The sequence below is a fragment of the Panicum hallii genome, chromosome 1 (assembly GCF_002211085.1).
Source record: "Panicum hallii strain FIL2 chromosome 1, PHallii_v3.1, whole genome shotgun sequence".
In the NCBI taxonomy this organism is placed as follows: domain Eukaryota; kingdom Viridiplantae; phylum Streptophyta; class Magnoliopsida; order Poales; family Poaceae; genus Panicum; species Panicum hallii.
In genome coordinates, this window is record NC_038042.1 from 41,975,295 (window position 1) to 42,000,944 (window position 25,650).

At 43.0% G+C, this 25,650-nt stretch overlaps 3 protein-coding genes, 1 long non-coding RNA gene and 1 other non-coding gene across 11 annotated transcripts; 3 read left to right on the forward strand and 2 right to left on the reverse strand.

The window, feature by feature from the left end:
• Positions 1 to 3,040: 3,040 nt before the first annotated feature.
• On the reverse strand, positions 3,041 to 3,908 carry LOC112879104. Its single transcript, XR_003225935.1, has 2 exons — positions 3,470 to 3,908; positions 3,041 to 3,367 (listed from the first exon to the last, which is right to left on the reverse strand). It is a non-coding gene; the product is annotated as an uncharacterized LOC112879104 (long non-coding RNA).
• Positions 3,909 to 7,590: 3,682 nt separating this feature from the next.
• TRNAH-GUG lies at positions 7,591 to 7,662 on the forward strand. Its single transcript has one exon. It is a non-coding gene; the product is annotated as a tRNA-His (tRNA).
• Positions 7,663 to 8,588: 926 nt separating this feature from the next.
• LOC112878987 lies at positions 8,589 to 13,987 on the forward strand. 3 transcript variants are annotated; one of them, XM_025943288.1, is made up of 8 exons: positions 8,589 to 9,100; positions 9,221 to 9,285; positions 9,400 to 9,464; positions 9,565 to 9,651; positions 10,047 to 10,177; positions 10,550 to 10,655; positions 10,890 to 11,146; positions 12,915 to 13,987. In XM_025943288.1, the coding sequence occupies exons 1-8, from the start codon at positions 8,648 to 8,650 to the stop codon at positions 13,356 to 13,358; spliced, it is 1,608 nt and encodes a 535-aa protein (XP_025799073.1). In that variant the 5' UTR covers positions 8,589 to 8,647; the 3' UTR covers positions 13,359 to 13,987. The 3 variants fall into 3 exon arrangements, with proteins under 3 accessions (XP_025799073.1, XP_025799074.1, XP_025799075.1); XM_025943289.1 differs by having other exon boundaries at positions 10,550 to 10,649; XM_025943290.1 differs by having other exon boundaries at positions 10,550 to 10,649; positions 10,894 to 11,146; positions 12,915 to 13,293.
• Positions 13,988 to 14,279: 292 nt separating this feature from the next.
• On the reverse strand, positions 14,280 to 22,302 carry LOC112878988. 5 transcript variants are annotated; one of them, XM_025943293.1, is made up of 7 exons: positions 21,962 to 22,302; positions 18,510 to 20,561; positions 16,044 to 16,126; positions 15,769 to 15,895; positions 15,232 to 15,618; positions 15,065 to 15,152; positions 14,280 to 14,914 (listed from the first exon to the last, which is right to left on the reverse strand). In XM_025943293.1, the coding sequence occupies exon 2, from the start codon at positions 20,430 to 20,432 to the stop codon at positions 19,293 to 19,295; it is 1,140 nt and encodes a 379-aa protein (XP_025799078.1). In that variant the 5' UTR covers positions 20,433 to 20,561; positions 21,962 to 22,302; the 3' UTR covers positions 14,280 to 14,914; positions 15,065 to 15,152; positions 15,232 to 15,618; positions 15,769 to 15,895; positions 16,044 to 16,126; positions 18,510 to 19,292. The 5 variants fall into 5 exon arrangements, with proteins under 5 accessions (XP_025799078.1, XP_025799080.1, XP_025799076.1 ...); XM_025943295.1 differs by having other exon boundaries at positions 14,280 to 14,898; positions 15,232 to 15,895; XM_025943291.1 differs by having other exon boundaries at positions 15,232 to 15,895.
• On the forward strand, positions 15,337 to 16,657 carry LOC112897066 (uncharacterized protein DDB_G0280205-like). Its single transcript, XM_025965260.1, has one exon. It carries the CDS (start codon positions 15,337 to 15,339, stop codon positions 16,648 to 16,650), a length of 1,314 nt encoding a protein of 437 aa, XP_025821045.1. The 3' UTR covers positions 16,651 to 16,657.
• Positions 22,303 to 25,650: the final 3,348 nt, after the last annotated feature.

Genomic DNA, 25,650 nt, shown 5'->3' on the forward strand with positions numbered 1-25,650 from the left:
GAATGTAGCCTTTCAGCTAAAAAATCTGCACAAATTTTTCAATTGGTTGGATATCCCTTGGGTCAAACTCATTTGGGAAAAGCATTATTCCAATGATAAACTTCCGAACCATCTTAGAAAAGGATCTTTCTGATGGAAAGACATTTTATCGCTTCTGGATCAGTTTAAAGGAATTGTTTCGGTGACTACCAAAGATGGCAAAACTTGCTTCCTTTAATTCTTTGGCAGGATCTCTGGAATGGCCAAGTCCCCGAGCAGTCTTTTCCTGAACTCTTCTCTTTTGCCAAAGACAGTACAGTCACCATCTCTAAGGCTAGGAATGCAGTAAGCCTAGATCAATTGTTCTTTGAACCTCTCTCTGATCAGGCCTTAGCACAGCTACACATTTTGCTTCCCATTCTAGAGGACCTGCCTCTCCGAGATAATTATTATATCTGGACTTACATTTGGGGCAATGCAATCTACTCTTCAGCTAAATGCCACAAAAGACTGACTGGTTCAGCTCAAACCCATCCCTCTTTCAGATGGCTCTGGAAAACTTCTTATCAGCATAAACACAATGCAAGGTTTTCTTTTGGCTTCTTCTAAAGGACAGGCTGAGTACTCGAGCCCTTCTTCGAAGAAAGAACATGTTTCTCCAAAGCTATAATTGTGTGCTTTGTGCTGCTAACGTAGAATAGACGTTGGAGCACCTCTTCTTCCATTGCAATTTTGCGAAGGCATACCGGCAAATCATTCATGTTCATGTACCGGATGGGCTCCTACCCTATCAAATACTAGAGAGCTTCAAAGTTCAGCTGCAAGAACCCTTCTTCATGGTGATAATCATACTCATGGCCTGGAGCATCTAGATGGCCAGGAATGATCTCATCTTCAGGAATTGCCCACCCTCCCTCGAGGCGAGGCGGCAAACAGGCTTTTTCATCGCGAGTTCCGCTTGGTGGCTCTTCGGGCCCTAGCAAATAAATCCCCTTTCATGTCTCAATGGATAGACAATCTCATGTAATCTGGCTCATTTTTTTCATTTTTTTATCTCTTTTCTGTTTTAATATATATATAATCAGTAGGGCATAAAACCCCTCCTGTTTCTAAAAAAAAAATCTAACCCACTGCAATTACAGGACAACGGTCGGAAGGAGACAAGGACACGTATAGCGTAGCTCCAGATTCAGAAAATTTATGAATCGCTACGAACTACAGATTCAAGTTAGATGTTGGTGTGGATGTGGAGGTATGCTGGATAATTTGTTTCATTCGAGCTATTATCTGTTACGGCGGCTAAATTGCATGTAAACAAGTGGTAGATGATGTGTTCATTGACAGTAAGATGCTTGCGGTGATTTCATCAATTTTGAAGACCTGCTGACTCAGTCTCTCAGAGGGATGAATGTGTGCGCGCGCGTTTATAAGTCTGTGTTTGTAGGGTGTTTTGAAAAAAATGTTGGACAATAGTACAGAGAGGGTCATTAGTTTTTGGCCTTTGTCTCGGCCGGGGTTCAGCCCAGGACTAATGAAAGCATTAGTCCTGAATCAAACGGCTAGGAACCGGTCGGGAGGGGGGAAGGACATTTAATCTCTGTTGGAGCCACCAACCGGGCCTAAAAGTCCCTCATTAGCCGGTGGCTCCAACCGGGACTAAATTCCCCGGACCCTTTTAGCCCCCTCTTCCCCCCCCCCCCCCCCCCCCCGCGCCTGAGCTATTTCTCTCCATTCGTGTTCTTCCAGTTTTTGGTCTTGACTCGGGTGAGGGGAGGTCATACCCATTTTCTCCACGATTTGTCAAGACTTAGATTCCCCTATCCCTCCAACGGTTCTAAAGGTTAGAAACTTCATCCACTCATCTTCCATTGCTAGTGTAGCTCATTTCATGGTTTAGAAATAAAGAAATTTGAGATTTTTAGATTGGCAAGATATTGGAGTTTTTTCAATTTATACACCATTTGAGCTCAAATTTACTTAAGATTTGCATGCGCAGATGTGATTGACTTGTATTAGTTGGTCAAAATAAGTATATAAGACTAGAATGTTTTTTTTTGAGTGAGAGTATATATGTAGAGAGAGGAACACTATTTAGAAAAGAAATGTAGATATTAAAATGAGCATATACAATGGTAGTATGAAAAAATATAGATATGAAAATGAGTATACAAAGTAGAATTTTATTTTAACATGAAAGTATATATATACACACGCGCGCGCGTATGGAGGGATTAGTAACAGTTAGTGACTAATTAATTTTTATTATTGTTGATATTAGTTGATGTAGTTAGCAATTGATTTAGTTTATTATTATTTTATACATGTGATAATTTTTTTTACATGTTGTTAGCAAGTGACGCTATGGCGCTATGCCCCTAGAGGAGCATCCCGTTGGGAATTTGGAGTGTATCAGTCGTTGCATTAGTTAGATCAAGCATGCTGCATAATAGAGTTGAGACGCAAATATCCGTCTATGCTTGAACTGTAAAATCTTTCTTCTTTTTCCTTTTTCGAAATTCGCCGTTTAGATGTCTCTGCTCCATCAAAAAGCCATTTTGTTACTCATAGGCCAAATGGTAGCAAGTCCAAATGTCAATCATTCGGTTACACGACGAAACTAAATTTTAAATACGGGAAGCGATGAAAACATGATCTGTAAGAAGTTAGCCACTTATGACTCCATCAAAACACATACTAGGAACGTTTATTTATCATACAAAGGACAAGAGTGAATCATAGACTTAATCCGATATGTAACAAGTACAATAGAACAAATTGTAATGCTACATAGATATCTCTGAATAATGAACAACCTAAACCTTCTGGAGGATCGCTTGTCTCAAAATCCGACCTACAACCATGAAAGGAGCAGGATTAGTGGCATAGAAAAATGAATGGTAAGCAGGTCTACAAAAATAGTATTTTAACAAAAAGAGGAGTAAGGCAAAACAAAAAAAGGAAAAGAAATAATAATAATATGACTGGGGAAAACAAAAAAAAGGCAATTTGTATATTTGCAATTACTATAACCCCTAACTCGAATTTTCCACTATAAAAAGCATTAATTGCAAATTCGCTACTGAAATGCTCATATTTCATCTCCGTTTGCCACTGTTTCGAGCCAGCTGGTTACTTCAACTTGATTTTTTACACAAAATAAAAGAAAAATACACACACAATACCGCATGATGTGGTATGACTAAGTTATCTTCATCCTTATCCTATGCTTGCTGTCTGCTCTATCAAACTAGATCAACAGACAGCCACCCAGCCCCCTAAGCTCGCAGAGGAGCTCGACCGCCCAGTGCCAATTCCTGCGACCAAGATCTCCCACCCACCACCTGCCTCTGTGGCTGTCACCGAGCTTGTACACCATGCCATCCATCGCCTGACTAAGGGAGGGAGGCAAGGAAAGCAGAGAGGAATCACATAACGACATTGATGGGGGTGCTCGTCTTGCTGGGTTCTAGGGGTGGCCTCACGGACATACACAGCACAGATGGAAGCCTAATAAGACAATATATGTGCAAAAGGAACAAAGCCATGAATCGACAAATCAGCGGATGATACTGCTGCAATTTTGAGCTAACCAAACAGGAACTTCATAATTCCTTGCTGTGTGGGATTTGGTTCAGGAAGTAATATTACAGCCAGAGGTGGAAGATGTGCATAAATGGCAATTAGAGGCCTCTGGCAATTCACCACTAGATCTGAGGCTTTTTTGAGTGGATCAGTATACTTTGCACCAAGCAAACTGATTTGGGGAACTTGGGCTCCGAAAAAATGCATGTTCTTCCTATGGCTGGTGGCTCATAACCGCTGCTGGTCAGCGGACAGATTGGCCAGGAGAGGACTCCCTCATCCAGAGCATTGCCCCCTCTGTGAACAAGACGATGAGACCATCCATCACCTCCACTCAGCCTGTGTATCTGCACAACAATTTTGGCATCAACTTCTGGGCTGATTTGGGATCTATAGCATGACACCACAAGTAGATGACTCTGATCTTTTTGTTTGGTGGCAACATGCTCATGATTCAATCAGTATAGGGGCCAGATGGGGTTTTAACACTTTGGTCGCTCTAGGCGCTTGGACCCTTAGGAAGACAAGAAATGGCATTGTGTTTAATGGTGCCTCGCCCAGGCTCGACCGAGCATTGCTCCTGGCTCAGGAAGAAGCTGACCTATGGCTTCTGGCTGGGAAAAAAGACTTAGTGTTTTGGTTGCTGCCAGCCGTACTGGCTGAGAGCTGGGATCAGTGTAATGGTGGTGATCATCTCTTTGTTTTCCAGGGCGCGTATGTAATCTGAACAAACCCCTTCTGGGGTAGTGTGTGTGGTGTGCGTTGTAAGGCTATTTTGGCCTTTTCCCTCTCTTAATGCAATGATATGCAGCTCTCCTGCATATTCGAGAAAAAAAAACAGAACTTCAGTCACACAAGAAAGCAAACCTAGTGGTGTTGTTTCGGATACTAGCGAGATAGGGGCGAGCTCCGCAGTGCAGTACAGAACCAGGTGCGGACAGGAAACAGGATCCCAACAGCAGCATCTCAGAGGCAAAAACTGAAGATAATGGAGGGTGCTCCTGGTAAAACCATTTTGGAGGTTGGGAGGTCGGTATTTGCAGACGACATGGCCAGCAGGCACCATGGACAGGAAGTCAACAGAAGAGCTCATTGACTACTCTGATGGCTCGAGCGTAAGCTTGGGCAGCTCAGATCTGTGTGGCGGGGAGGCCCAGATAGAGTAGATTTGTGACTATGAATGAAAAGCTGCAAAAGGATCTAATGGTGTGCAGGAGGCAGGCGGTGGTATGATTGGCAGCTATGTGTGGTGGGATACTGGGATGAGAGGCACAGAGGTTGGGGGTGTCTAGGTCAATTGTACAACGTTAAGCAAATTTGGCAGTCCAGTGGCAAGTGTCACGGTTGGCCAGGATTTCCAATGTCAAATCTACAATTTGAGTTTTTACAGTTGCATGTTAACAATAACGGTTCAAAGTAGTGACAAAAATGCAATTGGCCCAAACAAAGGCATGCAGGTAGATGTTGTGCACAAATATCACTCATAAACATACATGTTACTAGGTGTGGAGGTGCATTTCCCAAGATGTGTGCGCCTTTGCGAATGTTGAAACATGTTGAAAATATTTATAAACATGTCTTGTACACAACAGCACAGACTCAATCACCTAAAGGCTAAAGAAGAAATTACTTGACAACAAGAAAAAGGGCATGCACCATTTCCATATAAAGCATTTGTGGATTAAAAACAAATTTAAGACAACACAAGCAGGCAAAACTTTTATTGCTGATCATGGAATAGATGAAATGACAGTTTCGACTACATATTGTACCAGCCTTCTAGGGCACAAAGGATTGATAGCTTAAGACAAGTTAAATCTTTTGCACAAAAATGATGTCTTTCAAGCATCTGAACCACAGCAAGTACCATTTGTACACCGGAACATGTAGGGCATTTACACTAGATATGCCACCATTATTATTTCTGCCAATAAAAGAATGTGCAGAACAAAGCATCAAAATTTCCTGTTCAGATTCATCCGCATGGTAAGAATAGAACTAGACAAAAATGATGCCAATTCACTGATTATGTATGACAAATGAAGAAAAAAATTTGATGCTTAATGATAACATTTCATCTTCTAAGAGAAGATGTAGTTGCAATGTAGGATTGAAACAACTGAGTCAGGCAAACACCTTGCCTTTTGATGAAGCTCCAAGGAATTATGAAAATAACACATTTTCTACACCTTTTCCATAAAAATTAGTAGAAAATAGAAAATAGGAACTACTATAACATGGGAAACACACATGTATACACTCTTAAAATAACATCAAAGGGCACAACTTGTTTGAGTGTCACACATCTAAGAACATAATCAAGATTATTTTTTTCTCTCTAAGATGCTGTGAGTTCTAAAGATTGAGCATCACATTGGAGCAATTTGTCAGTTGTTGACCTAAAATGACATTTGTCAGCTGTCACTTTGCAGTTTGCACTAGCACCTTAAGACATAGGATATTTTCAGCAAACATCAATGGGACTTTCTCAAATGAGAATGTCCTTCGGTACCCAAGTTATTACCCAATTGTAGTCTCTAATCTATGAACAAGCATGTTCAATGTTATTTGTAAAGCCCTACTCGCTCCCTCTTCATGCATATTCAATGTAGTTTTCACAGCGCAACCCACTCCCTCTTCATGCATATTCAATGTTGCTTTGACAGCCCGACCTCCTCCCTCTCAGACATATGTAACAGACTGAACTCAAATTTAAATATTTGAATTTCGAGATGATTATAGCACCAAAGGTGCTGATCATAGATGATTCTCTTCATGTTGGCTATCAATTACATATGTTTTAACTGAAACCATAGTTTCACAATCTGTGGTTTAAACACAAAATATTTTCTAGATTATGCTTCTATCTTCAACATATCAAAGGCGTATCATTTCCGTACTTATCAACAACACAAATGGCACTGTTGTTACAGTGACACTTGAAGACGTCCATTATCGTATCAGATTACCCATAAGAGGGAGTACAATTGAAATGCAATAATAAGTACCTGCAGGCAGGTGAAACCTGTCTAGATGGAAGAATGATTCAGAGATTGATTTTGTATTCCTTAATCCTTAGTGGTAATTGAAATGAAAGATAAGCAAGCTGCAGCTGCAGCATGCAAACAAAGAATGCCATACATGCCACAGCTGCAGCCTGCAAATCAACCACCACCACATTCTTCAAATTAATCCTTATTATCTAACCACTGAACCACTAGATAACTTTTTTACCCTTATTATCTCGTTGAGTTAATAAGCATCACTGAGCTGCTGCTGCAGCTTGCAGAGTTGCAGCAGCAGCCAGCACCAACAATGTTAATACCTTGTTACCTAAAAATCATTCTTTCTTTCCCCAATGCATTAACAACTGTAGGAATTCATTTATAGGCAGCACTGCCACCGAAAAGCACTCGGATTCCAAGATAATAATAAATCGCTTCTCTTGGCCATGTAATTAATCCAGCAAAATGGCCCTGCTCACGTATCTCAGGATTTGCATTCCAAACCCCCACCAGACCAAATTATCCTAGGGTTAATTTTAGGAACGAACCTTACCGGCCAAAGAGGCAAACCAGCGATCGCGTGGATCGGCGGGCGTCACTGCGTCTTCCTCCGGGGTGGCTGCTTCTCGGAGGCCAACTTGTACATCCAGAACACCTGCAGCCAGCGGGGAGAGTGGTGAGGAGTCGGGATCCGTTCGGGATTAAGCAACGAAGTGTGCGGGCGCGGGGCGGCGGGGGGATCGAAAAGAAGAAGAAAGCGAGCGGGAGGCTCACGAGGGCCAGGACGTGAGCGGCGAGGAGGACGACGACGAAGAGCGGGACGGCATCGAGGATGCCCGAGCCGGTGGCTGGCTGGGGCTTCTGCTGTGCCATTGTCGGCGGCGCTGGGGAGAGAGATCGCTGCGATGCGGGGGCTTCTCCTGTTCTTCCACGCGAAGCAAAAAACCCTCCAGATGGACAGAGGAGACCAGGCGATGGGATCTTAAAGAATAAGAAAAGTTATGAATCCTTGACATAACAAAATGTGGCTGTAGTTTAGTGGTGAGAATTCCACGTTGTGGCCGTGGAGACCTGGGCTCGAATCCCAGCAGCCACACAGATTTCGTTTTGATGTTTTGTTTTTCCTGCCCCATGTGTTCATCACCTGTATTTCCCGATTTTTTGAATTTTTAACCCGCTTATAAGATACGCTGACCTGTGGTTATGTACCGTTTAATGTGTCAGTCTATGTTGTTCTCCGTGTCATATGTCTTACTACTAAAAAATACACTCCCTCCTTTATTTTTTTTTCTCTCAGCTGCCCTTTCCAACTCTAAAATTGTCTCAAGTTGCCTAAGTACAACATCATTTTTCCTCTGTTTGGATTTGGGTTTCATTAACATCACATCTTAGGACTCAACTCTCCTTTGCATGTCATTGTAGAGCACCTGTTGAAATTTTAAAAATGTTGAGCTTTACATTGACTATCTTGTTTCGTCGCATGAAGTGCAGTATGTTTACTCCCTTTGATTTAAAAGGCATGAATCTTGTTAGATATATAGACTAAGACTATTGATCTATCCAATAAATATGAAATGTGGCAAAACAATACTGCTATTATTTGTATTCAAATTGGGATTGTTCTTCTATACATACTATTCAAAATCTTTCCATCAGGATTGTTCTTCTATACATACTAGTACCTTAACGTGGAATTAAAGCAAAATTAGACAAAGCCATTGGGATTGGCTGAATCTCAGAGATTCCATGTAGCTCTGTGGTCTGATTCAAATTCACACCAAAAGGTGTTTTATCTAAAATATTTGGGTTGACCTTCATTTTTTTAAACATATGCACTTGTGGTGTTATATTCCCCTAAATACATTTTACTACCCCTATGAAACTTTTAGATATATTTAAAGTCCGCTCAAAGTAATTTATTTAAGTTTTAAATACATATTCTCATTATTTATTTATTAATAATTAAAAAACTTTTAAAAAAAACATGCTGCCGTGAGTCCGTGACGATATGGATCAGCGAACTTCGGCAGTTCGGCTTGTACAAGTGGTAACCTGCTCCATCGCCGCCGAGTGGAGCGGCAATGCCGGCGCCCATGGCCACCATCCTCACCGCATCCTCTTCCTCCCCCACTCCTGCCCGCGGCGCTGTGCCAGCAAGAACCTGCCGCTCCCTCGCCGTCCGTTGCCCATCCTTTCCAAGTCGCTGCCGTAGTGGCCGCTGGAAGAAACCCAGCCCCGGACCCACCGCGCCACCGTTGCTCTTGCTCCCGGATAGCTCCCTCCCGCCGTGGCTGGACCGTTGCCTCCACGCGCTAGCCGCTGCCATACTCGCGCTCGCGCTGTTTGGCCCGCCGCTTCTCCCGGCTGCCCATGCCTCCTCCTCCGTGGGTGTGCGTTCACCGCTGGACGCCGCCGCGTACCCCTGCGAAGATGTCAGGCGCTACTACGCTGGCCTTGATGGCCTGGCTGGCGACGAGCTGAGGGCGAAGCTCGCCGCCGTCGTCTCACCTCACGCCGCCCTGCAGTACAAAGATGTCGGTTTGCCTGTAGCCAACCTACTAGCTAGTATCAATTAGCTTTCGTGCTCCTTAATCTGGTGGAATTTCGGCTCGAATTGAGAAAGAAGAATGTGTCTTTTTACCCTTATGTTGTAGGTGTGGGAGGCGCTCAAGATTCTTGATGCAGCTGATGCAGAACACCCTGAGGCTTCATCTGAAGTGTATGGTGTGCTCTGTAACTGTAACAGATTATGGGTGCTAATGTTTTCTGTGCAGAACTGGAAGCTGGTTCCCATATTCTGTGTTGATTTTTGAGGCTCTATTTTTTCTTGTAGGATTGAGATATACTCGCAGAGAGCAGTGCCGAAGATCTTAGCAGGCAAACCAGATGGATGGAATAGTGAGTTACATTTCTGAGTAAAATTGACGTCTAGACATGACAATGCACACTTATCTTTATGTTTTTCTTTAACAGAAATGTTGTATGTTTTACTGTGCAGGGGAACACTTGTGGCCTCGATCATATGGCCTAACTTATGGCCCATTGCTAACTGATCTTCACAACATACGTCCTGCGGATGTCAATGGTCAGCTAGGTTTCTGTCATTAAACAATGCAATACATTCAACCACTAGCCACTAGGCATGATTTATAGGAAAAGGAAAACCTCAGCACCAGGATTGTGTTTGTTTCAAGTGTTACATTTTCCCCCTATTTAAATTATGGCCTAAAGAGGTGTGAATGTGGGTGTGTTTGGCCTTTTTGGAGGGTATATGCCCCTTCCATTGTACTTTTTCTTTCCTCTTAATGAAACGAAATGCACCTCTCCATCATTATCGAGAGAAAAAAGTGAGACATTTGCCCCCTACATCTAAATCATAGCCTAAACTTTTGCAAGCAAAGGAATTATAATTCAAAATGGATTAATTCATGCAGCACAGAATTTTGACTGTCTTTCTCAAGGTGCAAATCCTGTTTTCAGTAAACTCTTCAAGGGGAAACAAATATTTTGGAGAATGTACTGCCACATCAATAAATTGTGTACGGCCAGCAAATCGTGAAGCCGCACCTAACACTGAGACAGACGCTGAAAAGTGGGCACCTCCGTATCAGGTTTAACTATTTGTTTGTGAATTATATGCCTAATTATTCACTCTTGTAGAGAAAATTATATCTATCCTTGAATTTGAAAACAATGCTGACATTTGAATTGGAAAGTACATATTCGGATTTAGGAACCAGGAATTATATGTGTTTAATCCAATGGAGGGAAATAATGAATATCTAAATTAGAAGTAACTTAAACTTCAGAATCGTATTAAACTACTATCTGGAATGTTTAGCATAGTTACAAGGGCATTGGGAAGTCAGGCGCATCAGGTGGGTTCACTTGTAAATGAACACCAGTTGAAGTGGCTTCCAGATATGAACTCGTTTGCTGTGTTGTTGGCACTACAATCTTTCCCTTTTTTTTGTTGGCATCAGGTGCGTGGAGATGTAGCTAGGTCCCTGATGTACATGGCAGTAAGCTATGGATCTGGCCAGAAGGATGGAACTCCACATCTGGAGCTTTCTGATTCACCAAGTATTCGTTAAGTACTTTCTCAAAAGGATATTTATATTTAGGTTTTAATCCTAGTACTTGGCAGATACCTCATGGAAAATATAGTGCTTGTTCATAGTTCGTACCAAACTAATTATGTTGCAACAAGGATATTAATATTAGACAAGTCGCTTGCACGTTACACCTTAATCATTTTGTACTTAATTTAATCACAACGATTTTTTGCTCTTTTATTTACCAAATTTCTGCCTGTTCTTTAAGAAAGAAGAAAGATGGGTCTCCTATCAGCTCTTCTACGGTGGAATGAACTCGATCCACCATCAGGACCTGAGCAGCTTAGAAATGACAGAGTCTGCAGCCTTTACCAGCATAATCGAAATCCTTTTGTCGATCATCCAGAATATGCAAATCTTATATGGAGGAAACCTCCTGCCGAAAGTTCACCTTTCACAGGAAAAACACAGAAGGCTTGGATTAATGAGTTCCACTATGAAAATAAAGGCAAAGATGAGAATGAGGTACCACATCTACCAGTTCACCATATTTTTCTCGAGTGTTTATTTCCTCTGGTTTGCTTATGTCACCAATGACTTGCATGAACTAGTTACATTTTGTTAGACCTGACTAACTAGTTTGGGAAGGAAGAATGATGCAATGGTGAGGAACCAATGAAGCTAAAAGTATGCTCTTTATTCACTCACAAAGGTTACATAGACTATGGGGGTACATGTCCTTTTATAGGACTTACAAACCGTCATACACAATGACAAATCACCATTAGCTAAACATTAGCTAGTAGTAAAATCCTAATTTACTTGTACAACCTCAACTTTACAACTAAGGAACACCTAGAAATCTAGAGACATCTTGATCCAACTATAATGATCATGTATGCTCCTCAAGGTAGTCTTAACACATTTTAAGCACTTGCAGGTGCCTACCATTTATATGATGCAGTATGATGTAATTCACATGGCTCAGTGTCTAAAAATTAAGTACAGGGAAACTGATGATGCATTCAACCATCGTGACCAGACACATGATAATTAATGACATGCTGGTCATTTGTTAGGTTAGGATTTGAATTTTAGCTGAGGCGTTGATTTATTGGGTAACATATCCAGAGCAAACTCTTCTCTAGCTCCAATAATACAAACTCTGAAATGGACCATTATTTGAATGTGGATCAATCTTTGTTACTCCCTACATGCCACCTTCTGTTTGTTTAATGCCATTATAAGACATTTCTCTGTGCTGCTCTCGAGCATTTTCATTATCACACCAATATGTCGGCAATTTATGATAATTAGTCTTCATCTTGAGTATTTTGCATGGGAAGTCATCCAACTCATGTGCAACTAGGTTTCCAGTCTCAGAAACTATAGAAGACAGTTAAGTTAAGTGGCTCACCGCACATACTGTCTTGTCTGCATGCCTAACCCTGCTGCTTTGGACACCCAACACTGCCATGGTGGCACCATGTGTCTGCCTAACACTTGATTTTATTTTTCTTTCATTTTGGATTGAACACCTCCACCCCACCACCCACCCCCAAACAAACAAAAAAAATCTTTCTTTTATTGTAGTGCCACCAAATTCATTACAGGTCTTTTCAGCGCTTACAAATCCATTGACACAATTCGATCATTAGGGCGGTGAAAACTGAAGGAGACTGGAGACTGCGAGTGAGATAGGACCTCACGAGGGAGGCATGAGATCTGTCCTGCATGATCTCTTGTGTGCTCGCATCGATTTCAGAATCATGATCTCCTACCTAGTTTGATTGCCACCAACCCCATGATCAAATGGTCACAATGTACCATTGACTCATAATCCTTAGAGCTAAAATGCCTCCTAATGAACAAATAACAGACACATCTGATGACATAACTGATCTGTAAAAGGAAGAAGGTTTGGGTGGTTTGATAGGTCAGGTCAAACACAATACCACTTAGGCACTTACAACTGTTTTTTAAGTGTTGACCTTTACCCCCTCCAGGCTTTGTAGTGTTGGCAAGCCAATGGTCTATATTCATTGCCCTGTTAGTCCATTTCCTCATATCGGTACCCCACTTCCACATGAGGAACAACTCTGCCGACCTCCAATACAATTTACTTTAGGACGTTTTCTGTAATTACCAACCCCTGTATTTTCTTCTCAATTGGAAATGAATGCTCCAAACTTTCAGAAAACCCTAGTAAAAGGTATCCTTAAAATTGTCACTAGCTCCAAACTTCTTGTATTATGTTTTGCACAGTTGCAAACTTACATTTTTTTTCCTGCAGTTTGTTGAATTAGTGATACATACATCTTTGGATGCAAAGGATCTCATTCTCGCACTGTATAATGGAGCAAATGGGATAATGTACCGCTCTCTTAATCTAGCAGACAAGGAAGCCTTCACTGTTGCAGAAGGCAATTTTGGTTATCTGTTATACACAGTGCGTACCCATCTCCAAAATGGACCAGCTGATGGCATAGCTCTCATCTACTGTAGAGACATGCACCAAGCTGAAGTCTTGGAACTTTTGTCCTATGAAGGGAGCCTGAGAGCTCAGGATGGACCTGCCAAGGGTTTAGTCTCCATAGATATCATGATCAAGGAGACTGATGAGTCATCCAATCAAGATTCGCTGGGACTTACTGGGAGCAAAATTGGAGAGTTTGCATGGAGAACTATAGCAGGGAGTGCAACACCCGGGAAGCTGAATGTTGGACAGATGTTCTAGTGCAATTTACCATCTCTGTCCACGTGAAACCCCAAAATTGGAGGAGGTAGCAAACAACTTGTACAACTGAAGGTTATTCAGGTTTGCGACCCTGATACAAAGATCATAGATAAGTGGAAGCTAATGGTATTTGGTATTCCTTCATTTGTAACTTCTAAAAGAAAAGGAAGACTAAACATATAATCAGCAAAACTTCAGCCTGATCCATTATTGAGACTATTTGCCCCGTGGAGGCGCTATGGACATACAGGAGTTTGAGGTCCAATTGATATGTGAATAAGCCAAAAGATCAAGTATTATTTTCTTTAAAGAATGCTCGATACGGGCATACGGCATAAGAGGGTAGAATTGACAGCTGAGTTCCTATTAATTTTCATCAAAACACCTTCCGACACCTATTGATGGACTTGGAAGTGAATGAATTGGTTGATGGCTCTGTATATTGTAGACAGACTCTTTTATCGTTCTGAAGTTTCTGTATAGTTTTCATGCATGAACTAGCATGGTTGGTAAACAGCGTGCGATTTCTGTATACGCCAACCAGATAGTTAATTGACACATTAGCTTGTGTTATTCATGTCTTAAATCCATATCCAGAAAGTAACAATAAAGTCGGTGTTTCAGGGTAACCATTCTCGATCTCCAAATGTGTATGTAAAACGCTCTGAATGACCATGAAGCACGGTTCAGGTAGGTTTTCCTCGACCTTCTCATTTTCCTTGTTTGGTGCATTGCTGCCATACTCATATCATGCACAGAATAGGGTTGATAACAGAGGTGTAGAGCAGCGGGTGTCCATCGAAGCTTTTGACGGTTCCTAAGTTCGTTTGTGATTTGTCAGGTCATTTTTGCATATTTGACACGCGTCCTAAGGAACATTCGGCAATAGGCTCAGAAATTCTATCATAGGAGTTTAACAGGTGAAGGATGAACAGGCACGAGCATATTGGACAACCAATTACACAGGTTCCTCAGAACATTTGGTCAATGATCATCACAACAAAAGGGATTGAGCCCACGATTGTCTAGGAGCATAAACTCATGTCAATGATCATCACACCATAAGTACAGATCGCCTGCTAAACTCATGTCATCTCCAATGGCAACATGTGCAGCAGGGAACACGCGTGCCAGCAACAAAATTCAGAGACAGGCAAGCATGTAACCGTGCCTGCCGTTATTAGGCTTGAAAACACAAAACGGCAGATCCACAGACCATGAATCATGAATGGAGGTTTGTCTCAGCTCACTATTTATGGAACGCCCACCGGAGCCAACAAACGGAAGCACAAGGGCCAAACATTCAGAAAGTCAGACTATTTCAACGCCGCAACCGCCCGGATCCTCCAGGTGCAGGCGGCAGAGGCCATAAAAGGTGGGCACCGCAATGCAAACTTTCTGTTCTCTTCAGCATGAATTGGTGACCTTTAATTGCAGATATTGATCAGCATTCAGGATTCTTGTGAGCAGCTCCAAGATCAGCCCAGGTACATTTTCCTGGCCTCTTTCTTGGCTGAATGGCAGCGTAATTGAGATCCCCCTGGTTGCCGAATGTTCTTTGGTTATTGCATCCGAAAGCAAGGATAGTAGGCGTCAATAGGGGATTGTATGATGTGTGATGCATGGAATGCAAATAAGAAGTTAATTAATAAAGACCCGTCTGAAAAGTATTCATGTTGTTTCATCTGATTATCAGTATGATATACCTTGAACCATGCCATTTCCTTTCTATCCATTCGCTTTGTGCCTTGCCGTTGATTTTCCACATTTATTTGCCTGCTCTCCTAAATGAAGCTGCACATGAAAAGATACAAGCATTCATAACATGTTGAATTGCTAGTCATCAAGCCCAATTATGGTATTAATCTAGTACCTTTTCCAGTGATGGCATCAAAATGGTTGCAGTTCATAACCCAGAGGCAGACAACATAATTAATTTTTTGCATTTTTTAATTGTTTGCAGAATAGCTTGTATGCAATGGCAACATCAAGGAGGGAGCCTCAACCAAATGCTAGGGTCATCCAGGGCGTCCGGAATATGTCCACAGGGCTCAAATCCAGTGAGTCTGACCAAGGGATGAGGCGTGCAAGGTCCGTCCCAACTTCTCCTGATCGCAGATTATCCCCATCCCTTGCCTCAAGCTCATCCAACACCTGTCGACCCTCATCGTCAGTCAGTGCTCGCACCACCTCATCCCGGTCCACATCTGGCTCAGGCTCTTCTTCCACCCATGGAAAGACACCCCACTCCGCTTCTTCCCTGGCCAGTGCAAAGCAAGCCAACACAATAAGAAAAGTAGAAAAGCCTGGTGCCACATCTGTGTGGCCTGCAGCCCTTGCAACACCAAACGCCTCATCTAAGGATATGACCAGGACAGCAAAATCAGCATCAACCGTGCAGAAGGGTAACCTCTCTACAAGGCCTGGTATCGAGAAGATGGCAACATCTTCCATGAAGCTGAAAACTCAGAAATCAACGGCGGGACCTCTTGGAGCTGGAAAAACTCAAGCTGTGTCTTCGACTTGTGCTCCTGGTTCTATAGCAAAGAGAAGAACGGGGTGTGAAAATTATGTTTCTACCCAGAGGACAAGAAGTGGGCTGGCAAGACAAATAGAGACACCAAAAATCGAGGAGCAAGATGTCGAGCTGTTGATGGAATTTGATGAGACAGAGAGTATAAGCACCTCTTCCATAGAAGAGCACTTGCAAGAACAGCTCCCTGACCCTGTTGATCTGCAATCTGTGGGTGTGAATAGCAAGCCATCCTCTGCTCAGGAGGAATACAAGAATGAGAATACAGGGGACAATTTAGAAGAGAAACGTGAAGGGAAAGACAATAAAAACTTGAACCCATGTGACAATGCTGATGCTGAAATCAACAGCGATATAAACATCCTGAAAGAAGCTACCAGTGAAGATGTCAGTCCGGAATCTGTCGATGAGACAGAACTAAATAAAGCTGTCAGTGACACTGAGTTAAACGAAGCTATTGATGAAACTAAGTTAAAAGAAGCTGACTGTGGAACTGCATTAAAAGAAGCTGACAGTGAAACTGAGTTAAAGGATGCTGTTGCTGAACCCAAGTTAATAGTACAAGAAGAGGCCAAACCTAAGGAAAATAAGATAATGCTGCCAGCGAAGACCACGGAGATGGCACAGAGATGGAGGAAGGATGATCGGAGGAGCAATGAAGCCACAGAGGAGGGCAGGGACAAGCCTATCCAGGAGAGGAAGAACAAGGTAATGGCCTTGGTGGGGAGGTTTGAGACAGCCATGTCTGGCCGAGAGTGAGAATGGTCGTGAGGCACTGAAGGAGCACTAGTAACAAACCTTCTTCCGTATCATGAAGTAAAAGGCCACTCTGATTCATGAAAATATGTATTCAATTGTGAAGAGTGGATGTCCATATGTTTCATTTCATTCACGTGACAGTTACTGTTCTGGGATTGAGTGAAATTGCTGCTGAACATTTATAACACTTCTGCAAGTTAGGACCAGTAGCTTGTCCAAGCTCCAGTGTACATGTGATTATGTGATGAAAAAGAAAAACTAGTGTAGATGTGGTTATTGTGAAGAGTGGATATCCATATGTTTCATTTCATCCACGTGACAGTTACTGTTCTGGAATTGAGTGAAATTGCTGTTGAACATTTATACACTTCTGCAAGTTAGGACCAGTAACTTGTCCAAGCTCCAGTGTACATATGATTATGTGATGAAAAAGAAAAACTAGTTTTGGGACAGTCTCACAGATGCGAAAACCAAATTTTCCAACCAAAGGTGCCCGGCCACTAGCACATGCTTTTCATATAACCTCTCAAAAAAAATGCTTTTCATCTCTAAGCATCTTATCCATAAGCATCCCTAGAGATTATAAGGTTCGCCCAACCCAAATCTGTTGCATCTCTTAATTCCACGATGTTTCAGATTTCATTCCTTTGTGCTTAATCCAACAATGTGGAGCCAGAGACTTTGCTGTGCCTGTATTTCTTAAAAGTTGAACATATTATGTAGCAATCTATTGGATTTTTGCAAAACTTGAAACATGTCAATCTGTTTTGCTATGTTATTAATATGACCTTGCTCAATTTGATAAAATAATTGAGTAACGCAAAATTAAAGTCCAAGTTTCAGTCATAGTACCCAATATGAATTACAATAACCTAAGTTGGATCTTGTTCTCACTTAGCCCACAACACCACAATCAGGCTGACACACCACCATTCATTATAATGGTTTTGTGATCTTTCTATCTTTGAGGGGATGTTTGCAATTGATGCAGTTTTCCACTCTAGTTAAATCTAGTACATCTAAATGTCATCCAATCACCCCACATTATAAGTTTGCATGATCACCTAGATGTGAGTTTGCATTCGATGCATCTTCAATGTGTTAACGTAATTCAGCAAGTAAAGCGCATGCTAGTTAAAATCATTCTACTTCCACACTACTAATTTATTTGAAGTTCAAACATATGCACCAAGGACTAGGGTCATCGTGTTAGTTTTTCATGGGCGCGATACAGTCTAAAGCTCAAGGGTGTGTGTGGAGTGTGTTGTGCGGCTATTTTGGCCTTTCCTTCCTATCTTAATGCAATGATGCGCAGCTCTCCTGAGTATTAGAGAGAAAAAAAATATGCACCATGAACATTCAAGGAAAGAAAAATATTACTTAAAGACATATTGCATGACATCCCCATCTCCAAAATATATATAAGCATGCATTAATTTGATTGCCTTTCATTTCATGCAGAGCAAAATGTACTGATTTCGAAATTCTGATTACGCATAGTAGGTGGCAACACAAAGTAAAGTAAAACAGCCGAAAATAGAACACCATATCATTTAAGATGAAGGAACAAAGAGTCAATAATGGAATACATGTTTTTTATTTACATAACCTAATAGAAAGGAGACTGGGAAACAGGTACTTCGACAGTTTATGGACTAACTACAACAACTAAACAGCACGCAAAATTGTTCCCAGAGTATGGCTTATTTTGTAACTTTTATCAGTTCTGAAAGAAAGGGGGAATGCACTCTAAGATTGAAACAAAGCATAATAAGCTAATATTCATCAATTTTTGTAGTATCTACATGCTCCGAAGCACAAGTGTAACAATTTATACCACACTAGTGCAATAGACTTACAGATCATTTCTCTTTATGTTGGAAGGCTCTGTTCTAAATCTGTTTTGCGCCCTGCACCACCATTGTTGTATGTGCAATCTTGCCTTGGTGCATAAGAGCACAACATTGATGTCTTTGTATAATCAACAGTCTTAGAAGCTATGAAATCTTCACTTATTTTGATGGAGCAGTCTTAATAGTGAGCTGTGGAGTTCACCAGAAGCAGGATACTGTACAACGTTCATTAGCACCTTCCACTGCCCATCAACAAATTATGAAAATGTACACCAGACATCATACGAAACACCAAGCTGAGAAGATTTGGTGTCTGCTACATCCAAGACAAAGAATGTCAAAACATCCTTTGGAGTAGTGGAGATGAAACAGGAAGCAACATTCAGCTGCAGTAAGTTATGGAGGCAGGCTTGGATTTGATGCAGTGCAAGAGAGATAAAACAGGTAAAAACACCTCAGCTGCAGATATGCCAGGAAGCAAGTCAGGACATTGCTGTGACCAGAAAAGTTGTGGAGAAGCACGCTAGCTGGCGAGGCTGAGACTTCATCACCATGGTGCACGGAACTCCAACCTCAGCTCGATGCATTTTCTGAGTGTGCTACAATTCACACCAGAAACAGGGGGCATTGGTTCAGGCCTCTTGTTGCATGAGAAAATATGCAGACATCCGCATACCATTTGGCTGTCGGTGCATGTGACCCAGATAGAATTTCAAGCTTGCAATCCTCTTGCCTGCTTGGCAAAGATTAATCTCTGTAGAAAGATTAATTCATTTGGATCCTAACTGATTAATCATATGAATTCATTTTTTCAAGTAGCAGTGATGAGTTGACTCCAAGCAGCTGAGGATTTAGCTCTGATTGAGCCTTGAAGTCTTGCAATGAAATTGAGCTGATTTGTGGGCATGTATTGGCACTTCGACCATGCACCTGATTTTGCAGCTGTGCACCATTTATAAGCTTTCGACTTAACTGTTGCTTTAGTGCCATCTGATTTATTCGATCATGCTGAGATCTTGCTCTAACTAGTTGAATACAAGATCCAATAAGACGTTTCAAGAATAAATCGGTTCCATAATTCAATAAATTAGCACAATCTAATGAAACACCATCCAACCCTTCTGTTTCTGCTATTCTCCCCATCCGCTGTTTCAGTGATGAAGTGTCACACAGCTGCCCAAGGTCATAACAGCAAAAAGAGTTATCACCGCCAGCGCTAGAGGAAAATGTCAAAGTTTTCCAACTCCCACCAAAATGACCAGAGCAGAAGGCAATCCCTAGTGGGGCAGTTATTGGATCTAGAGCATTCTGTGCAATCGCTTCCATATTTTCTCTGCCAACAACATCAGAACAGTTGCTATTTGGGGGGTCAGATAATTTTGAATATGCATTTTCAACGCGTAGTCTTTTGGACAGTGGTTCCACAAGGTCAATTTGTTGAGACTGCGAAAATCTCTCCAGTTTGGTCAAATGCACAACACCATTCTCCTGGACAGCATCTGCATTTCTGCCTTGTGGATAGTGGGCCTTCACATGTCGCCGTGGAACATCACCATTGTCAGAGACCAGAACTGGTGGAACTAAGACATGATTTGAATTCTTGGCAACTCCAATTGATTTAGGTGCACTGGCTGTTGGTGGCCCGCTTGCTTGGCAGGCATTGTGGAGAATAGAGCGAATGAGGTGGTTATGAAGCCGAACATTTTCATGACCAAGTATTGTGAGGCAGAGCTTGTCAAACACAGTCTTGCTCAGCTTCGAAGACAAAAACCTCTGCAAGTGCTCAAAGTACTTCTTTGTCTGCTCTGGGCCAATCCTCTTAACTAGTTTTAGTTTGATTTCCCCGAGATTAATACGAGTGCTCTGCCCAACCACCGGTGATGGTAGTGGGAGCAAATTTTGTGGCGGCGGTGGTGTCGATGATGGCATCTCTCAGAAATAGGATTCCATACAATCAGGACATAAATTTAAGTTCAAAGTAATTCTTGGGTTCTTCAATTTTTGCTGCTCCTCAATCCAATATGCCCCAGTAGACAAATAAACCAACAGGAGAACTAACTGCAATTGATAACAAATTATGCTTCAGAAGTGGGTATAACAAATGAAAATAGGGACAAAAAGATGCTGCTTGCCCCTGGTTAGGTTAATTTAGAAGCAATAGAACAGTACTGAATTAAAACGTCATTGAGTTCCATATCGATGCCTGATCAATTGAAAGATTAGGCTTCACACCAAAATGAAAAGTGGGGAGCCCAGTTTCAAGAAAAACCCCAACAAACAGTAAAACTAAATCTATCGAGGGCAAGGACATAAGATAGGTACATGCCATACTGCCCATTTATTGGAGGTTGCTGTTACGGAGTTCTTCCCTAATAATGTGTGGAGGTTTAACAATAGGCTGGATGATCTGCCATATATGATATATGACAATGCCTAGTTTTTGTATTTATCATAGTCTTAGCCTAGAGCGAATGTGGTGCAGAGGCTGGAACTTGTTTCCATTTTCTTAGCCTAGAGCGAATGTGGTGCAGAGGCTGGAACTTGTTTCCATTTTCTAAAAAGTTTGCTCATGCTGGAGACATCTAAAGGAGCAGAGCAGCAGCTCGAGGAGATCACCAAAATTGATCCGATGTCAAATGACAGAAACAGCAAGACTGAAGCTAACTAATGCAATCATGACCACACGAAGCTTGTTCCATCCAATTCTGCAACCTTATCCACCTCGTACGCACAAAACCCAAGCGAAGTCTTCTGAGCTCATGCGGCACAGGAAAACGGAACAGCCAGTGACGAAATCAAGAATCTACCGAGAACGCACGAAGTGAACGTGTGCAGAGATCCCGGAATCGTGGGACCGCACAGTCAGAAGCAAAGATCATCGAGCGCCACAGCCGCTGGAGATTTGAAACCAAAATGACAAGCAAATAAAGGGCAGGCAACGCCCCCAAAGCACCGAGCTCCCCTGACTCTAGATTCCGACGCAAGCGAGATGAGCAAAGCTAGGGTTTCCGCCCGATCGAATTCGAACGAACGAGCTCCATTCCCGACGCGAAATTCAGCCGCGTGCGAGAGGGCGGAAAAAAAAACAGAGCACCCAAAGAAAAAAAATCCCGACGGCGTAGCAAACTGCGGCACGGCAACAGTGCGCAATTCAAACTGTGAAATCCCCAGCTCGGGGCGCCCCCCGAGGGCTCCCCTGATCCGACCCGCTCTGCCCCCCGAATTGCGGCAGGGGGCTAGGGTTTCGCTCCGAATTCCGAGGCCGCCCCTAAGCAACCGGAGCCCGGACGGCGGCGGCGGGTGCAGCGGGGAGAGAGCGATACGGACGCCATTGGGCGGCGCTGGCTGCCGGTCCCCCATTGCGCGCACGCGCGCGCGCGTGGGGGGAATCGAGGCGCGGGGGTATTGGGGAGAGCAGGGAGGCAGTTGGGTTCGGGAGGAGGGGAAGCTTGGCTCACCTCGCTGCTGCTGCTGCTGGAGCAGGACGACGAGGGGAGGAGCGATCGGTGGGAGTGACGGGAGCGCTGCTGCTTGCTTGCTGGTCGCGACGGGGGCGGGGCTCCCGGCTGCCGACCCGCTGCTCTCGCTGCTGCTGCTGCTGCTGACGGAGCTTGTTGCTCGAGGCCGCGTGCGTGCTTGCTGCTGGTAGCTGGCTTCTAGGCTTCTAGCTGCGCGATGTGCTTCCGGTCTTCGTTCTGCTTGGCTGCCTTGGTCTCGTTGGCTGCTGCCTGCTGCTGGCGTGTGCGGGTGCGGGTGCTTGCTCTCTCCGGCCGCGGCCTCGGCTCGGTGGTGGCGTGGCGTGACGTTGGTGTTCTTTCTTGGAGTTTTTTTTTTTAAAAAGGGATAAAAAAATTAAAATTTAAAAAAAGGAGCCGGATGGGAAAAATTCGAAAAATGGGTATCTCCTGCCCTTTGATCGGGCGGGAGGCGTGGGGCCGGGGACCTCCCGCCCACCCAGCGGGCGGGAGGTTCCAAAAAAATTTCCAGGCCCCTCCCGAGGGCCTCTTCGCGAATAAGAAAAGTTTCTTATTTGCGAAGAGGTCCCTGAAGCAGGCGTCCCGCCCGGCCAGTGGGCGGGAGGTCCCCTGGTTATGATTTTTGTTATATTTTCTTAGAATTTATGTTTCACAAACTATTTGAAATTCAGACTTTTTCAAATACAAGATTTATTCGCCATACTATGTATGCATATAAAATTTTAATTCAATTTTACGAAGAAGATTACGGTATCTAAAACTCGTATGAAGATGGTTAAACGATAACGTTTTGCAACGTAGAATCCAAATATTACGATAGTACAATACATGAAGCCATTAAAAATAAAATAATATGATAACAAACATTACAAATAATACAAATATTACAAATACATGAATCCAAATATTCTGTCTTTAGTCAATGCGGCAAATATTACAAATGCACATCCAGGTCCGATACAATCTCAACGCGGTAAATATTACACATGAGCAAACAACATTCAAATAAAATTACAACTAAATGATGCCTGATGACGTACTAGCACTCGATCGGCGACGTCTCCCACTCCTTGATGCAACCGGAGGTTTTCCATCTGTAGCATCACATGTAGGGCCAGCTTCAGTAGAACTGGGGCCAGCATCATTGTTTGGACAACGTTTATACGTGTGTCCAATCTGATTACATGCACTGCAGCGCTGTATCCTCGGATGGAGCTCTGACTCATCCATATCATTACGAATACGCCGTGTCCGACGGCGCCCTTTCTTAACCCGTGATGATCTTGGGTCTGGAATATATATAACAGGATTCGCTGTCTCAGTGAACGATCCAACCAAACGGAACCCATAGATCTCATACTGTCAGGTGCTGGCAATTATCTCCTTTCTGAAGTAATAGGAAACATATATATCTTGTCGAATATCCGCACAAGCAGCCATTACATGAGAACAAGATAAGTGCAGCAACTTTGGCCTCATGCATGAGCAACAACAAGTTCCATCAAACTTGAGAATGCACTCCTTTACATGAGTTTGACGTCTCATGCCACGTCGCGCTCTGTCTTTAGGAGATACCTCAAACTTGAGCTCCTGTGTACCACATTGTCGTACGTGGTGTAGCCGGGCGCTAGCTGCCTTCTTAGTCATATATTCTGTTATCATTTTCCTAAAATATCTGTCAGGATCTTGCATGAATACCTGATTTTTAGTGAACCGCTCCCTAAAGTAATCGGTACACCCGCGGATGATGAATTCCACAATTGCAACCAGTGGAAGCCCACGAACACCTCGCAGCACCCAATTGTAAACCTCGGCGAAGTTGGTGGTTATTATGCCGTACCTTGCACCATCGGTATCGTAAAGTAACGCCCACTTCTACTTGGGTTCATTCTCAATCCATTCAGAAAAGGTTTTCACCGCTGACCCAGACCTTCTGCGAGTACGTGCAGTATCTGTTGGCAAAGGACATAAAGCCTCTGCTTCATCCTGTGCAGTTATATTTTTTGATGCGTCCTCGGCTCTTTTCTTACCGGTCAGTTCATCATATTTATGCCATTGCTTGTTAAATTTTTGCTGATTCGTTTCCTTGCATAGCCTCTTGAACATATCCATAAGGTGCTTGTTCTTGAATTGCCTGAAAAAGTTTGTACCGATATGTCTCATGCACCACCTACTGCGAACATCACGCCACTTGGGCGGCTCTCTGGTCTCCACACACCCCTGCTGCAAATCTAGTATTGCCCTCAGTATGCCGGCGTGACGATCATGAATCAGGCAGACATCTTCCCTATCCCGAACGACTGCAAGCTTAACCCGTTCCAGAAACCAGTACCAACTGTCTGTGTTCTCACTGTCAACAAAAGCAAAAGCAACAGGAAGCAATTGATTGTTTCCATCCACTCCAATAGCTATCAGCATTTGCAATCTATACTTTCCTGTGAGAAAGGTCCCATCGATGCAAAGGAGAGGCCTGTAGTGTTGGAATGCGTTAATACATGGACCCAAGCTGAAAAAGACCCGCTGCAATATGTAGGGCGGACCTTCTCCTCTGTCTAGAGTTTTCAGGTCATAATAGCTTTCAGGATTTCTCTGACATAGGACGGCTAGCAATCGAGGAACATTATTATATGCAGCCTCGAACATACCAAACCTCATCTCCAACACCTTTTGTTTTGCACTCCACGCCTTGCTGTACGAGATGGTATACTTGTACTTTTCCTTTTCCTGAATATACCTGATAATAGACTTTGGTTCATATGACATGTTCTCTACTATCATCCCGTACATCTTATTTGCGATGTATTGCGATGTAAGGTTGCGATGGGTCTTCTGCACCCCCGGCAAAGGACAAGTGTGCTGAGTGACAATTGAGCATTCCCAATAATCTTTCCATTTACCCTTATAGGCATGCACCCGCCACGGACAGCCCTCCTTCACACATACCACATCGTACTTATGAGATTTGCACTCGACTGTTTTAAACTCTCGCATAAGAGAGAGAGACCAATACTTAACAGCTTCCTTCACCTCTTCAATTGAGTGGTACCTCGCACCCTAAATAATTTCATTCTCCCTGCAATCCAAAGGCCTGCTAGATCCATCATCTACGACAAGATGACTGAAGTCGCTGCTTACCCATTCTTCAGGCACATCATCGTCATCATCAGACGAATCGGCATTCATTGCTTCATCCAATTCACGTTCTTCGTCTTGCAGCTGTTCAACAATAAAGGGTATGTTTGCAGCTGTTCAACAATAAAGGGTATGTTCTCACCCTCATCAGCCACGCATTGAGTTGCTGCGGTGCCACCTGCCTCAATGTTTGCCTTCTCAATTTCTTCATCAATATTTTCATCCCCCGAAGCAGCTTCAATGTTTATCAAAGGGTTCTGGTGCACACTAACAAGGAGTACCAGTGGCCATTGCCACTGACTTGCATTTTGTAGATAAGTTAACCAGTCCTTATTGCTTGCAAGTGGCATCAGCTCCCAGATCAAAGTGTGAGTGGTACGATTTATGACGCATTGAACACTCACAGTGTGTGTCTCCTGATTAATCCTTAATCCCCTCATTAACCAGTTGCATAGGGATTCAAATGTCCTCGTGCGGTCTGGTAATTCCTCTGACTGCATAGTTGAATTCACTTAAATCTACCCCATTCGGCCCATAAA

What these genes read in the sequence shown, in the direction of transcription:
- LOC112878987 (XM_025943288.1), top strand. Translation starts at nt 8,648, where the DNA reads ATGCCGGCGCCCATGGCCACCATCCTCACCGCATCCTCTTCCTCCCCC. An exon ending in AGTGGGCACCTCCGTATCAG is followed by an intron (nt 10,178 to 10,549) that starts GTTTAACTATTT and finishes TGTTGGCATCAG; the next exon opens with GTGCGTGGAGATGTAGCTAG. An exon ending in TTCTGATTCACCAAGTATTC is followed by an intron (nt 10,656 to 10,889) that starts GTTAAGTACTTT and finishes CTGTTCTTTAAG; the next exon opens with AAAGAAGAAAGATGGGTCTC.
- LOC112897066 (XM_025965260.1), top strand. Translation starts at nt 15,337, where the DNA reads ATGGCAACATCAAGGAGGGAGCCTCAACCAAATGCTAGGGTCATCCAG.
- LOC112878988 (XM_025943296.1), bottom strand. Translation starts at nt 20,432, where the DNA reads ATGCCATCATCGACACCACCGCCGCCACAAAATTTGCTCCCACTACCA.